Raw genomic sequence first — 14,388 nt, 5'->3', positions numbered from 1 at the left:
CTGACAGGGAGAAACAACCACAGACAGGAATAAACAGAGAGTATGAACTTACTGCAGTGAGTCAGGCAGTCTGGAGGGAAGGATAAGGGTTTGAAGAGGTCTGATTAATGAGTGTTACTGGGTGGCGGAGAGTTTGTGTCCCCACTCACCCTTGTGTCACCGGCACACTCAATGGCTTCATCAATTTGTAGCCATTATCACGTCAATAGGCAAGAATGGAGGGAGGAGGGGAGATGAGGAGGGAGGAGAAAAATGGGCTTCTGCTTGCACCATCTGTGGATAGCTGAACACTTGAAATAACACAACATGTGTTCACGCTATACTTATCCTATACATACATGTATGAAAAGAGGGTTAAAAATAGCAGTGTGTTGAATGTGACCAAGAATGTATCACAACCAACCCATCTTTTGCATAATGTTATGTCATTTTTTAAGGTATTCACATGTGTGTGTACTGTGCCAACTCATCTGTTCAACTCATCATCTTATTTACACACATTCAGTTTACCAGGGTGTTTACATTCAACAAACGGCATGAAAAAAATATCTTACTGAAGCCAAATCAGCATGGGAAAATTCACATCTGTTTGCCACTGACCCACTTTCTGCTTTAGGATAACTTGCGTTAGTAATTTGGAGCAAGTAAAAGATTGATCCCATGCTATTTGCCTGCTCATGCTTGGGCACAACAGAGGTGTGTGTGTGTGTGTGCGTGTGTGTGTGTGTGTGTGTGTGTGTGTGTGTGTGTGTACGTGCGTGTGTGAACACAAGCAGCTGTGGAACTGATATGGATAAGCAAATAGCTGCACACACATCATTAGGTGCTCATTTACAGGCATTAGAGCAGGTGTACAAGCAGCTCAGTAACTGAACAGGCGTGTGTGTGTGAGTGTTTTGTGCATACACTGTGTGCATGCATGCACATGCATTTGTGTGACATCCCAGACCTGTGACCTTGGGAGATTTGAATCCCATGTAGGACAGACTGCTGTCTTTTTCATAAATTATTACACTTAACATGTACTCCCCCTTTCCTTTCTACTGCTCTCCACTCCCTGCTCCTCCCACTCATAACATCTCAGTGTGCTGGGCTCAGGCCTGTTCAACAGTAAAAGAATATCATGTTTACTGTTCTTAACCAAGGTTTATCCTTTCTCTTATGTTAAGAGTTGCCCCAAGGCTAATTTATCCCCTTTTCACACTAGTCCAAAAAGCCCTGTAATTCCATTTTTAACCCAGCAAAATCAGGGCTAAACCTGAGCCAGAACAGTAATAACTAATACTAATAACTAATAACACCAAACTGGACTGAAGGTTTTCCCTTTTCAGCGTGTGAAACCTTAGAGGCTAAGAGGCTGGTTAAATTAGGGCTGAGAGCGGTGTAAAAAGGTTCTCTTTAGTTCTGAAAGTCCAGAGACTGTTCAGACTGACACAGTGAGAATAATCACTCCTCATCAATGAATAGATAGTTCATGTGGCCACTAATGCAGCTAATTAATCATGACAACTGGTTATTCATTGCATATTGGTGTAACTAATTAATTTGTTATGACTACCATTACACTTAATTTGTCATGACTACCATTACACTTAATTTGTTATGACTCGCATTAGACTGGTGACAGTTAAGGGGGGGGTAAAGACAGAAGCGAAGGCAGGGTAGAAAGAGAGGAGACGGTGGCAGAAGGTGAAGCAAAAGAAGAACGAGAGAGAAAAGAAAATGAGGGGAAGGCAGATTCTAATTAGGGAAATGAAACCTCGTGTTCGGCGCGGGACGACATATAAATCAGCCAGTGACAGCCCCTCCTCTCAGCCTGTCAGCCCCTCCTCTGTCAAAACGACCAATTAAAGCAAAGCTAATTCCCCTGTTAACCCCTAGATAGCCTCTCCAACGCACTCTTCCTCATGTGTGGAAGAACATACACAAGAAACAGTCACAAGTGTAAGCACTGGGGCAGTGAAGTGAGTGTTTTTTTTTCCTGTTATCACTGAGTGAGCATGTTTTAATAAAGACTCAAACTTAAAAGCAGGCAATGTTTTTTTCTTTGCCTCATGATAATCCTTTGATGTAAATATTGCACTTAAAGAGTCAACAGTAAAAAACATATTATTACCAGGATCAATAAAAAAATATCAGGCAGAATTACCCTTGTGGTCCACAGGTCTAATAAGATGACACATGTTGTTGTTGGGTTTGAAGTAATAATCCATGACATTTTCATATAAATAGATTTCCGTTTTGCTTCTCTCTATTGTCAATTGATTTAACACAACAGTGATTCAATCTATAGCCAGTTCATGAAAGCTTTTACATTTCTATTCTACCTGTGTCGGGTTGGTCTTTCCAGGAAAAAATCTGAGGAAAAAGATGTCACAGTACTGGTGACACTGTTTGATTGACAGGTGATCTCTGGGAAGTGCAGAGCAGAAACACCACAGCAACCATCGCTTAGCACCAAAGATGTCGCCAAAATCATAAAAACAATAATCTCGCAGATTACCACTTTAATCAGAATTGCCTCAAACCCATAAATCAACCTACAAGTAATTTAAATACGCTCTGACAGAGAAACTACTACCTCCCCACAGAGGGCTATGCAGTGACTTCTAGAAACCTGTAACCTATAGACATTACTGGAGTTATAAGGTTCTCCTTCCGGCCTTTTCTTCTCTAATAAACCACTCATTACTTGCACAATTAAGTTGTGTTACAACTCTGCATCGTCAGGTTCTGGAGCAATGAAGCAGTGAAGGAGGAGAGGAGAGGTGAAGTGGCAGGGTCAGGTAAGGTGCTGATAAAGAATTATGTGTTTCCTTTCATCCTGCCGCTCACACACACACACACACACACACACACACACACACACACGCACAGAGCTTTGATTAAACCCAGCAAACATGAATTGGTGGGAGTGTCAGTGCACCACAAGGCTAATTGAACTGTCAGATTTAATGTCTTTTTCGCTCTCCACTGGGGAAGGATGGAGGGATACGGAGAGAATGATGAGGACTAGATTAAAAAAGCCGGAGTAATAGTCATAGAAAGACGGGATGAGGAGGAGGAGGAGAAGGGATGGAGTTGATTAGGAGAGGAGTTGTTATCGCTCAGCTGTCTGACTGTCCTCAAACACGGGTATATCTTTACGTCTGAATGCTAAAGAAAACAGAGGGGATAAAGAAACGTAATAAATCAGATTATATTCATGTTGTTATACCTGCCCATGCTGCGTACAAATCATTTGTTTTGAAGGCCTTTATATGGATACCTGCCATATTTCAATATTGTTTTTAAGCTTTGAATTTGTTGCTGCTGACATGTGAAAACCTTGTAACCCCCCAGTTTTGGTGATTTTTATGTTTTTTATGTGATTTTAGAGGTTTACTTTGTCCTGGATGGATTAAAAAGGGTCCATAATTTGATGGGTAATGCGCTCTTTAATTTAAAAAAAAATGCATTAGTGTCCATCTGAGAATATGGCTTTTCTTTCATCTCAGTTTTCATCCACCCGCAGTGTTATCCAGCCTTGTTTGTCTTGTGATACCTTGTCTGGGCAAGTACTTTCTTGAATGAACTAGTCTCATAAAAACCTGTTAATGACCCTATTTACATTTACAGTAGGTGATGAAAGTGCACCACCACCCATAATATCCCTGTCCTGTCCTCTTTTGCCCTGTCTTACCTTGTGTTGTCCAAGGCTAGCATGGGTTCCACTTGAATTAACCATTAAGCTTAATAATCCACCAGAAACTTTCATTTTTGGAACTTATCAGTTTACTGGGGAAGAGAAACTGCTTTCCCACTCTCCCAAATCTTCTCACAAAGAGAACTGATTCACAAACCCTAGTTTCATAAAAGAGTTTACAGTTTGCAGACTCATACATGAGGTTTTTGTGTTAAATGAAGAACATATTTGGGCTGTGAGCGTTTTGGGAACCCCGCCCTGAAGACCCGTCTAGGTCTCCCACAGAGCAACAGATGTTTAACTCCTCTCTCCCGCCGCCTCTCCGCCGCCCCGGCACTGCCCCTGTCTTTGTGTCTCCGCCGGCCCTACGTGTGTCTGTCCCCTCCTCTCATTCACAGACCTCTGCTTAGCACTAATTAGCTATGTGTCTCCTCTCCCCTCTCCCTCCTTTTCTCCTCCTCCCCTCTTCCACTTCTCCCCTGAAGCCTCATCGTATTGTGTTGTCATCTCACTGTTTACTGTGCTAACTAATAATCACCCCAATCTCAGCCCCCCTCCTCCTGCCTGCCCTCCTTTCCCTCCTCTTCTCCGCCTCCACTCCTCCCTCCTGTCCTCCTTATTATGTCGACGTCTCAGTTGTGACGGCCGTCATTAATCAACTCATTTGCAACGAGGTTGAACCTTGCAACCCTGAACACCCACCCCTGCTCAACCAGGAAGTATTCTATTCTCCTGCGGTCCATTAGGCCAATCAGGGCAAGACCAGGGCATGACAATAGATACGACAATAGAAACCAGAAACAGATATTAGAATAGATGCAACAATAGGACACAGACAGGAGGAGAACAACAGGCTTTATTATGCCCTATCTGCTATGGATTTTGTTCTTGCCCTAATGTCTCCAGGGATACATGGTCAAATATATAACTTGGCTGACACACTGGTCCTCTTGTACTCCATGTCAGGCACTTGCATCTATCAAGGAGGGTCAACTAGGTTTCAACATGGTGAAATACCTAATAGGCCTACTTAGTAAAAATAAAGTAATAATCCGGCAGCAGCCACAGTGGTTTGTTTCGAATAAATACAAGAAGAACTGGGTAGTTAGCATGAGTAGCGATAGCCACCATCGGCTGAACAAACAAAGAAAAGAGCGCCACCTACAGAAACTCAAACTTCATCAACAGAAAATCCAAGGACTAGGCCTCACAGATCACCTGTCTGATTGACAGGTGATCTGGGAAGTGCAGCGTAAAAACATCACAGTAATGAGCGCTTAGCACCGAAGATGTAGAAGTAGATCTAAAAATATTCATCTGCTGAAATCTTGCAAAATTTCACCTGTAATGTCTTGTAATAATCGTCAATGTCAATTATTGGCACATGATTGCCTTACGTTTGATTTAATAATACGTCCCACACAGAGTTTGTGTTAACAGACCAATAATGTTTTCAGTAAAATTGCTTCCTACTTAGCATCAGGAGCCAAATTTGAGCCATGAGAGTGAAGGCAGCAGAGAAACATGACATAAATCTGACGGCATTTTATTTTTTAGCTTACCACTTTACTTAAACCAAATAATAATATACATAAAAAAGAGTTCCTGTAATTTAAAAAAGTGTTTTTTTTTATTTAGCCTCTACCCCCCATATTTCTGTGCACCATGCTGGTGTGGTGTAACCTCTTTGCCTGTTAACTAGAGGTCTGACAGCATCACCCACTGGGTTAACCTCTGTCACATTTGTGTATGAATGGAAGCAAAGTGAATGGTTCTTTTACAGCCGGGGTAGTTGAGAGCTGATGGGCTCAGTAGTTGTTCTGTTGGCCTAGGCTTGCTCTTGTGTATATGGGCTTGTGTGTGTGTGTGTGTGTGTGTGTGTGTTCGTGTGTGTGCCTTTGCATGCATGCAAATATGTGTGTGTCTGCTTTCCTGTCTGTGGATGTAAGGTGGCTCTTATCCAAAAGTGGCTATTAGAAAACACTCCCAGCCCATCCGTAACACAATAGTCCTAATGCCAACTCTTCATGACTGGAGAGGCATCTGTGCCTTCTGCTGCCCAAAGTGCTTCTTCACAGAAAGAGAAGTAGTTGTCCTAGGACAAGAGGAAGGCATTTAAGATCATTCAAATTTACGTTTAATGAAACTGAACGCAGCAAAATCGTCAGTGTTGATTTAACTCCGTCGGTTTAGTTTAATACTGTTAGATAGTTTTGAACACTCACCCCAGAGCCATAACACAAAGTAATTGTCAGTGAAAAATCAACACTTATTAACACTGTACATTATGTTGTGAAGTTATCAGTTATTAAAGTTTGCTACGTTTTTAAGTAAATTATTAACTATATTACAACTATATCAAATATAGAAATATATATATTATATTAAGGTTTTATCCTGCTGCCCAGAAGTACAGAGAACACAATGGGTGGTCCAACAGTAGTCAAAACATATGAAGTTGATGTTAACAATTCAAGTTGGGTGAAGAATATGAAGTTTGTCATGTGGATTATCAGTTTCTTTAATTTTTCCTTTGTACTTTTTCAGCTTGCACTTTAACTGAGTAAATGTATTCCTGTCTTGAGATCTTAAAAGCAAAACTGGGATTCAATTTAGGCTCTGACTCCTGACCTGTATTTTTAGAAATGCTGCCAAAGATGAAAGAATGCTGTTGGACAATGATGATGTTCCCACTCCTAACAGACAAGAAACAGGCGGTCCTATCAGATATACCCTATCATCACATCTTCAGACCAAAGTATATTACTGTACAAAGTATCAAGTTATGAATCCTATCAATTTATGGATAGATACTCTGTATGTGTATGAGTGTCATTGTAGTGCAACTACACACAAAGATTCCTTTGTTAAGGGTCATTAAAGTGTGTAATCTAGTAACCATAAATCACAATGCCATAATATTATCAGATATCTGTTAGTGGTGTGAAATTTGCTCTTTAAAATTGATTGAATACATAAACTACTGATATAAAGCTGTGTTCTTTATATCTAGAGAGTAAACCTTATCTCAAATGATGTCTTATTTGTGCTCTGGTATCGACATTAAGATATGTTGTACCAGCTTTATTAAATGGTGAGATGTGCCCTTTCATCTCCTATCTTTTGGGGAAGAGATCAGACGGTATTAATTATTTTACAACCAGTTTTTACAATCTCCAACCCAGAGCTTTTATAACTCTGTTCTATCCTGATACTTCGCACATTAGTGGCCTGGTCATCTATCAAGGTCAATGGCCAAAAATGGAAGTAAAGACCTAATCACAGGGGATAACAACATAAATGAACATGTTTAGCCAATAAAATGATTTTTATCTGTAATGATATTGTACTTAGAAATCGATTACTTGTTATTCGCAGTTTGATTTCTGCCTCCTGCCGAGAAATGATAGAGTAGAAAGCTTTATTCTCCATCTGGTAAGCTGCAACAAAGCACACAGAATATTAAAAATATTGAATATTTACCTATTTTCTTGCTGCCATGCATACATATCTTTAGTATACATTGCATTTATCCCATTTCTAAATATTTCACACATGCATATATTCAGCATATTCCATATTCCCACAGTTCCAAACAATTGTTCATGTCAGCAGCTTGATAACTTTACTACCAGACTGGAAAACAGTGTCCAGAGATTTGGGCAAAAACGAACACGTCTCAGCTAGAAGCCATCATCAGCGTGATTCTGATGATGGCTTCTAGCTGAAACGCGTTCGTTTTTGCCCATAATAAATAAGAAGACTATTGTTCTGTGAGTGCCGGTGTTCTGTTCGTTTTGTTGCTATAAAGACTACACCTATGGTTCTAGTAATTCTCAGTAATGATTGATGAGTCATGTAACTTGTAAATTAATAAACTCTATCTCCTTTTGATGTCTGTGTGTGTGTGTGTGTGTGTGTGTGTGTGTGTGTGTGTGTGTGTGTGTTTATGAGACAATGAAACAAAGACAGAGAGAAACAGAAAGCACAAATGAACAGCAGACTTTATCAGTAGGTATAAGTTCATGATTAGACTAACTTCTACAGCTGTAGATTACACAGTCAGTACACTACAATAATGCCATAACTGTTACAATTTAAAAACCTCTTTATTCTGCATGTTAGAGAGCCTTGATTTCTGAAAGTTTTCACATCATGCTACTTGGATAATCATTGGCCTTAGTGGTGTCACACACACACACACACACACACACACACACACACACACACACACACACACACACACTCCAATGCACACACAGGACATTCAGTTTATATGTTGGGTAGTTCAGCAGGTGTTGATGTGTTTGTCTTTGAAGTAAAAGCAGTTCTTTCCCAGGCCTCTGACAGTCTCTTATCAGTTCTGAATAAACTCCCAGGAAATAGACTGTGGCAGAGCCATACATAGACACAGTTTGGCCACTGTGCGTGTGACCGAGTAGCTCCAGCTAAAGCCTCTGCAAAGTGAAATAGATTAGGATTTTATGCCAGATGATGTTTAGAATGTTAGTATGTCTTATTTTTTAGAGTGTTGGGTATCTCACTTTGGCGATGTTATGGAGTGCATTGTTGCATATTTGCAGCCAATATAAGACCAGATTGTTTGGCCAGGTTTTAGGCTATTATGGGTGCATCTGCTTTTAGAAGTGAGGAGTCTTGGCTGCAACCATAATGTCCTCCTGGCCTCTGTGTCTGTAATTCTGTGTGTTTTTATGTCTTATTGTTTCTATGTCTTACTGTTTTTCTTTTTTTTACTGTTTTCTGGTCTTGTTTTAACTGTTTTACTCTTGTGAAGCACTTTGTGATTTTGCTCTGTGAAAGGTGCTAGATAGATAAACTTAACTTACTCCATCACATCACCACAGTGAGATTTCTGACATCCTGAAAATAAGCTGCTACATAATTGTTAGTTTCTAAATGAATTTGGCATGATTGTTAAAATGATTACTGCTGAAAACTGCAGGAGTGTCAGATGGGAGTCAACACTTTTTAGTTGTGTAGAAGGAGAAACAATATGGCAGACACAGTCATACTTTGTCTATGGGTGGCTCTGGTTTGCAGGGAGAGAAAATGAGTTTGCAGTCTGTGGGTTTACTACCCCCTTATCTGCTCCATGGTGTGGTGATGACCAATAATCATGCCAGCAGTCGGTGATAAGACCCGGTGGTTTTCTGTCAACTTTAACGGCCAATAAAGTTTAATGAAGAGTTAGTTGTAAAATGATGATGAATTTCGTCATCTCTCTAAAATGAGATTAATTAACATGACATTGTTTGAAAGTGTGTGTGTGTGTGTGTGTGTGTGTGTGTGCGTGTGTGTGTGTGTGTGTGTGTGCGTGTGTGTGTGTGTGTGTGTGCGTGCGTGTCGCATGCTCGTAGATGTGTAAGACAGTGTGTGAGAAAACTGCACCTCAACCTCACCTGAAACAGAGATGCAATTGAAGGTCAAACTGCCAGACAGATAAACATACACACACACACACACACATACTCAATCACACTATTCCTAGAATTTTCAACTGGGACTTAATAATGTATCTGTGGTACTCAATAGTGAGTTTATAGCTTGTTTTATGGTTTTGTTTTTTTTGTTTTGTTTTTTTAATCTCCTATGACTATAATAATCCTATGTTCCAAAAAGGACTTATGACTTTGATATTCGTGTAATGTCCGTCTAAAATGCATCATACAGTTGCTATATGGGTGAATGAACGGGTTCCTTAGGCCTAATTATCTATTTAGAGAAGTGTCTGGTACCCTGCCTGCCCTGCGCTGCTGGCTCTGGCCAATCAGTACAGAGGAGACTGAGGTGCAATTGGCTGCGGGGAAGTTTTCAACTCGCTGTTGGAGTGGGAGAAGCGGTTTTTACGCATAGTGCTCAAGTGGAAGAGAGACAGCAAGAAGAAATTGCTCCAGAGAAAAGGAATGAGAAACAGTCGCTACTTCTTAGCAGTTTTTGGTGCTGTGTACTTGTAGATTGACTTAAAGTTCAGTTTCACCCGAGGGATTTTGTTTCCCTGTAAATTTAAATTGGATTATAGGAAAGGCGTTGATCATTATAACAAGATCAGTAGGCCTGTTTCCACACTGAAGGCAGCTGTATTCATTGGAGATTTCGTCGGGGAAATGACCACCACCATGGAGAAATCCAAAAACTTTCGCATCGATGCGCTCCTGGCGCACGACGTGGCACACCGGACGGACAGGGATGACGCGTCCCCGGGGTCGTACAGCAGGAGCCCTGGCGACAGTCCGGTATCGTGCCGCGGCTCCGACACCCCTTCGCCTCGGCCGACCCAGAACAACAGCTCTCCAGTCCAGCCAGGAGTCTTCCCTAAAGCCTCCTTCCTCAACTTCTCCCAGCCGGGATTCACTGCTCTGCACCAAGGGGGGCTCCCGGGAATGTACCCGAGCCCCATGTACCCTCTGGCGGCCCTGGGAGGCCAGCACCCCGCCTTCATATACCCCGGCTTCACGCAGCTGGCCCATCCGTACCCGGAGCAGCTGAAGGGGGCGGCCATGGCCGGGACCCTCCCGCTGGAGCCTTGGCTCAGAGCCGGCATGATAATCCCCAGATTCGGGGAATATGGTGGTGAGCGGCTTTCCCAATCTCCTGAAGCTGTAACTTTATCAGTCTTGCTCTTATAAGGGATGTAGTGGGGAGTAAAACCACCAAAAAACAAAAATATAAATAAATAAATATCTTTCTATTTAAGGATTAGAGTTTACCCACCTTTCTGACATAGATGTTTATGATTCTGGCTATAGGCCTAAAGCTAAATTGCATCAAACTGATGTAAGTTAAATAAAGATGGGGTAGGTATTTTGAGAGGAAAATACATAAAATAATGTTTTTTCTTAAACTTTAATTGATTTTTGCTTATATTGGAGGTTGTTTGCCTCATGATGATCACCGACAAGAGTTCTTTTTTTTGTTACCACCGCATCACTGGTCTTTCATTCATTTTTTCCGGTGTTTTGGGACCCCCGCCAATAAGAGATAAAATAAAATAAAATAAAATAAAATAAAAATAAAATGAAATAAAAACGAAAAACTCACGATCCAAAAGAGTGTGTTGGGCTACAACATTAATTTGTAGAAAACTAAGCTACTTCAGTTGAATATATTGTTATAACAATAGTAACAACAATATTATTAGTATTGTTAATATTATTATTATTATTATTATTATTATCAGAAGTAGGTAGTAGTTGCCTATGTTTTTGACGTCTAGAAATTGTCTGTAGCCTAAATGACTGTGAATTGTGATAGACCTATATTTATTGAACACAACAAATTTGATAAACAATATAGACCTTTATTTTAATTTCTTAATAGGCATGTATTTTCATGCTGAAATCATGAATGTTCTGCTTTATTAAAGTTAGTTTTAAGTGCAAAGTAGGCTATAGGCTACGAAACTGAAATACGAAATTGGAACTCTTGCAAACCAATAGGCTATGCCAGTTTTAGATGGGCCAAACAATAGCTCAATAGCTCGATTTTGTTTTTTATGATTGGGTTTTTTTTTTTACTTTGACGCATTAAATGTAAGAAAATTATAAAAGTGTCATCAGTGCTTAGACGTGATATTGTTTTGTACCTTATCAGAAATTATGTTGGATACACCTTTGAACAGCTAATTGATCCTATTTTTATTTTTATTTAGCCTATTCAGCCACAGCCTTAAGGTTATTTAGTTGAGTGCAAAAGCTTGTAAATTAGGCCTATAGGCTTCTATAAGTGAAAGTAGCTTATTAATAAAGAAGATTTTTTTCCAGGCTATTTATGAGGAAGGCCTATTCATGTCTTTATTTTTAGGAGCTTATATCGCTTTTGATAGTTGCCCAAAGACCGTTAATGACATTGAGCTGCTCCTCTATCGCTTAAGGACAATTTATCTAATAAAAATAAAGCGCAACATTTACGGTAAAGGTAACACCTGAAATAGACATGCTACTTCATCAATAGATAACATTTATAGTGTTTTCATTAAGGTAATGGACCTCTGTGATATTTTATTGCCCCGCTAAAGCAATTTCCTATCACAATGTCCTCAAGTCAACCACTCACGGCAATAAACCTGATGTCACCGGACAGAAAGACAATTAGATATACAGGCAGGGAGAGACAGGCAGAGTTATGGCATCCAAACAAAGAAAATGTCAATCGAAACCAAACTTTACTTTCTTTTTTTAACTTTCTTTCTTTCTTTCTTTCTTTCTTTCTTTCTTTCTTTCTTTCTTTCTTTCTTTGTCTTAAATTATTATCATTATTATTATTAGTAGTAGTAGCCCATTACATACATTTATACAGCACTTATCAGAGTTACAAAGTACTTTACAAGAAGACTAAAAATGTAAGCAATAAATAAAAATGTAGACAGCAAATAAAGAATAATCTCTCTGTCTCTCTCTCTCTCTCTCTCTCTCTCAGCCCCGGTGCAGCCAGGCTTGTTGGGGAAGTGTCGGAGGCCCAGGACAGCCTTCACCAGCCAGCAGCTGCTGGAATTAGAAAACCAGTTCAAGCTCAACAAGTACCTGTCCAGACCCAAACGCTTTGAGGTGGCCACGTCTCTCATGCTGACCGAGACTCAGGTAAGAGAGAGAGAGGCTGGTGAATCATTATGTATCACCAAATGGTGCATTATTTCAGTAATTAAGTATTAAGTATTCTCTCTGTCTTTGTCTTCCTTTCATATCAAACAGCTGTCCAAGTCATTTAGATATGGAGGCTGTACACTGTACTGTGCATATTTTGTACATTGGCATCACTACTAAATTTAACGCTGCTAAAACTAAAATGCTTCTAAAGCTGAGCAAGAGCATCTTGGTGTTCACAGAATCTTTGTTCAATTTAACAGTGATAAGAACCTTTTTATTTTGAATTAGAATTTTAATAGAACTAAAAGCGGTAATGTATCCTGTCAAATCCCTGTAGATCTTCCTTGCCACTCACAAAAATACCTTCCTAGAATGTGTTAATTATTACACATTATGCTTACCATCATCTTTATTTAAAACAAGGCAGCATTTCCATATAAAGTGTTGCCCTGGTTAAGATCCTTCCCCTTCTCCAGTAGTAAAAAAAAATCTAAAGAGCAAACTTGAACCCCACACAACAAAATATCATGATTCCTGTTGTTTCACACCAGGTTAAGATCTGGTTCCAGAACAGACGTATGAAGTGGAAGCGGAGTCGCAAAGCCAAGGAGCAAGCGGCCTCGACCTCCCCGCTCCAGGACACAGAAAGCCCTGAAGCCGGGACACACAATGCCAAGCCTCAGGGGGACACGCACAGCGACGACGAGGAGCTGGAAGGGGAGGATGAGGAAGAAGAAGAAGAGGAAGAGGAGATCGAGGTGTTGAGGGCGGGGTCTTTAGGCTCTGTTGGCTTCCTGAGGCACACAGGAGGAGGAGGAGCAGGGAGCTACGGCTCCTACTCTGAGGAGGAGCTGGAGGAGGGAGGCCCGAGAAAGAGGACTGGGGTTTGCCTATAGGGGATAAAATCAGCCTGCTTTTATTTTACTTCTATGTGAGTTCATTACCCTGTAGAAAATACTGCACAATGCAATCAGGTGCACAAACACAGCGGCATTGAGAGCGGGATCATTCAGTCCTGCTTTATTAGTGTTATATGTGCATCTGGTGTTCACACAGTAGCAAGAGAGGAAGATGACATTTGGACAACATTGCAAAAGAAAAAGTAATTACATCAAACCAGGACGACGCCATCTTTACGCACCTAGACCATTCATTGGTTCAATTGCAAGTAATCCATCTGAGTTATGACTTTTGAGTCAACAATAACATTGACTGATAATGGGCATTTATGCACATGGCTTACTTGTGATACAATGGACTGTTCTTACAATACAAGAGCATTGTCATGTCCTTGTCATCTGCCATAAACTAATTTGTTCATGAATCTATATGTCCTTAAAACTTTATGATTGGGGGTAATAGCAGTTGCAGGGAAGGCAGTGGATGATGAAGAGAGAGAAAGCCTCACTGGGAGGCTGATTATGGGCTGTTTCCCATATTGCACCCTTTCATAAGATGAGGGCTGAAGCTTTCTCACATGATATGATACATCCCAGTTCAGGTGTGGCAATACAGTGTCAGTATTACATTGTTACCAGTGCTTCCATATCTGTTACAAATACTTGAAATATGTGCTGCCACTAATGTGGTACAGTACATTATTTTTCGTATGTAAGACTTGATTCATAGCTTCAGATATTAGTTACAAACCCAAACAACAAAAAATGTATAATTTAATTCCCACAAATGCACAAAAAACACACATACAGAAAATGAACTTTCATATTTATCCAGCCAAAGTTTTAAGACCTTATAATGGTGTGGCTGTAATATGCTACTTTGGTTTCATAGCACTGCACTGTAATTTAGTGCATTCACCAAAAGTGTCAAAACAGATGAAGAATATAAATTGGATGATTTTTGACTATACAGTCATATCGTTTTTATTGCGTATCATCCGATTGACTGTTTTGTGTCATCTTCATAAAACAAATGTTATAATCAGTTATGGCCAAACAAAAAATATTAGTTAGGAATGTCTGCACTTAAGGGATTTGTAAGGGATACATTGTCTCATATTATATGTATTGTTGTCAATATATTTAATTTAAAGACTTTTAGATGTTAATATATTTCACTTCAAATGTGACAGTAGTGGTT

The 14,388-nt window shown here is 40.0% G+C and overlaps 1 protein-coding gene across 1 annotated transcript; it reads left to right on the top strand.

Moving 5' to 3' along the window:
- The first annotated feature begins 9,810 nt into the window (after positions 1-9,810).
- mnx2a (motor neuron and pancreas homeobox 2a) lies at positions 9,811-13,184 on the top strand. Its single transcript, XM_071894373.2, has 3 exons — positions 9,811-10,276; positions 12,122-12,282; positions 12,840-13,184. Exons 1-3 carry the CDS (start codon positions 9,811-9,813, stop codon positions 13,182-13,184), a joined length of 972 nt encoding a protein of 323 aa, XP_071750474.1.
- Positions 13,185-14,388: the final 1,204 nt, after the last annotated feature.

Source organism: Centroberyx gerrardi, chromosome 10, assembly GCF_048128805.1.
Source record: "Centroberyx gerrardi isolate f3 chromosome 10, fCenGer3.hap1.cur.20231027, whole genome shotgun sequence".
In the NCBI taxonomy this organism is placed as follows: domain Eukaryota; kingdom Metazoa; phylum Chordata; class Actinopteri; order Beryciformes; family Berycidae; genus Centroberyx; species Centroberyx gerrardi.
The sequence above is the reverse complement of the archived record's forward strand: the minus strand, read 5'-3'. Positions and strand labels throughout refer to the sequence as shown.

Excerpts from the sequence above, each read along its gene's own strand:
- mnx2a (XM_071894373.2), top strand. The coding sequence starts at position 9,811 with ATGACCACCACCATGGAGAAATCCAAAAACTTTCGCATCGATGCGCTC. Across the intron at positions 10,277-12,121 it reads CAGATTCGGGGAATATGGTG|CCCCGGTGCAGCCAGGCTTG; the intron begins GTGAGCGGCTTT and ends TCTCTCTCTCAG. Across the intron at positions 12,283-12,839 it reads TCATGCTGACCGAGACTCAG|GTTAAGATCTGGTTCCAGAA; the intron begins GTAAGAGAGAGA and ends GTTTCACACCAG.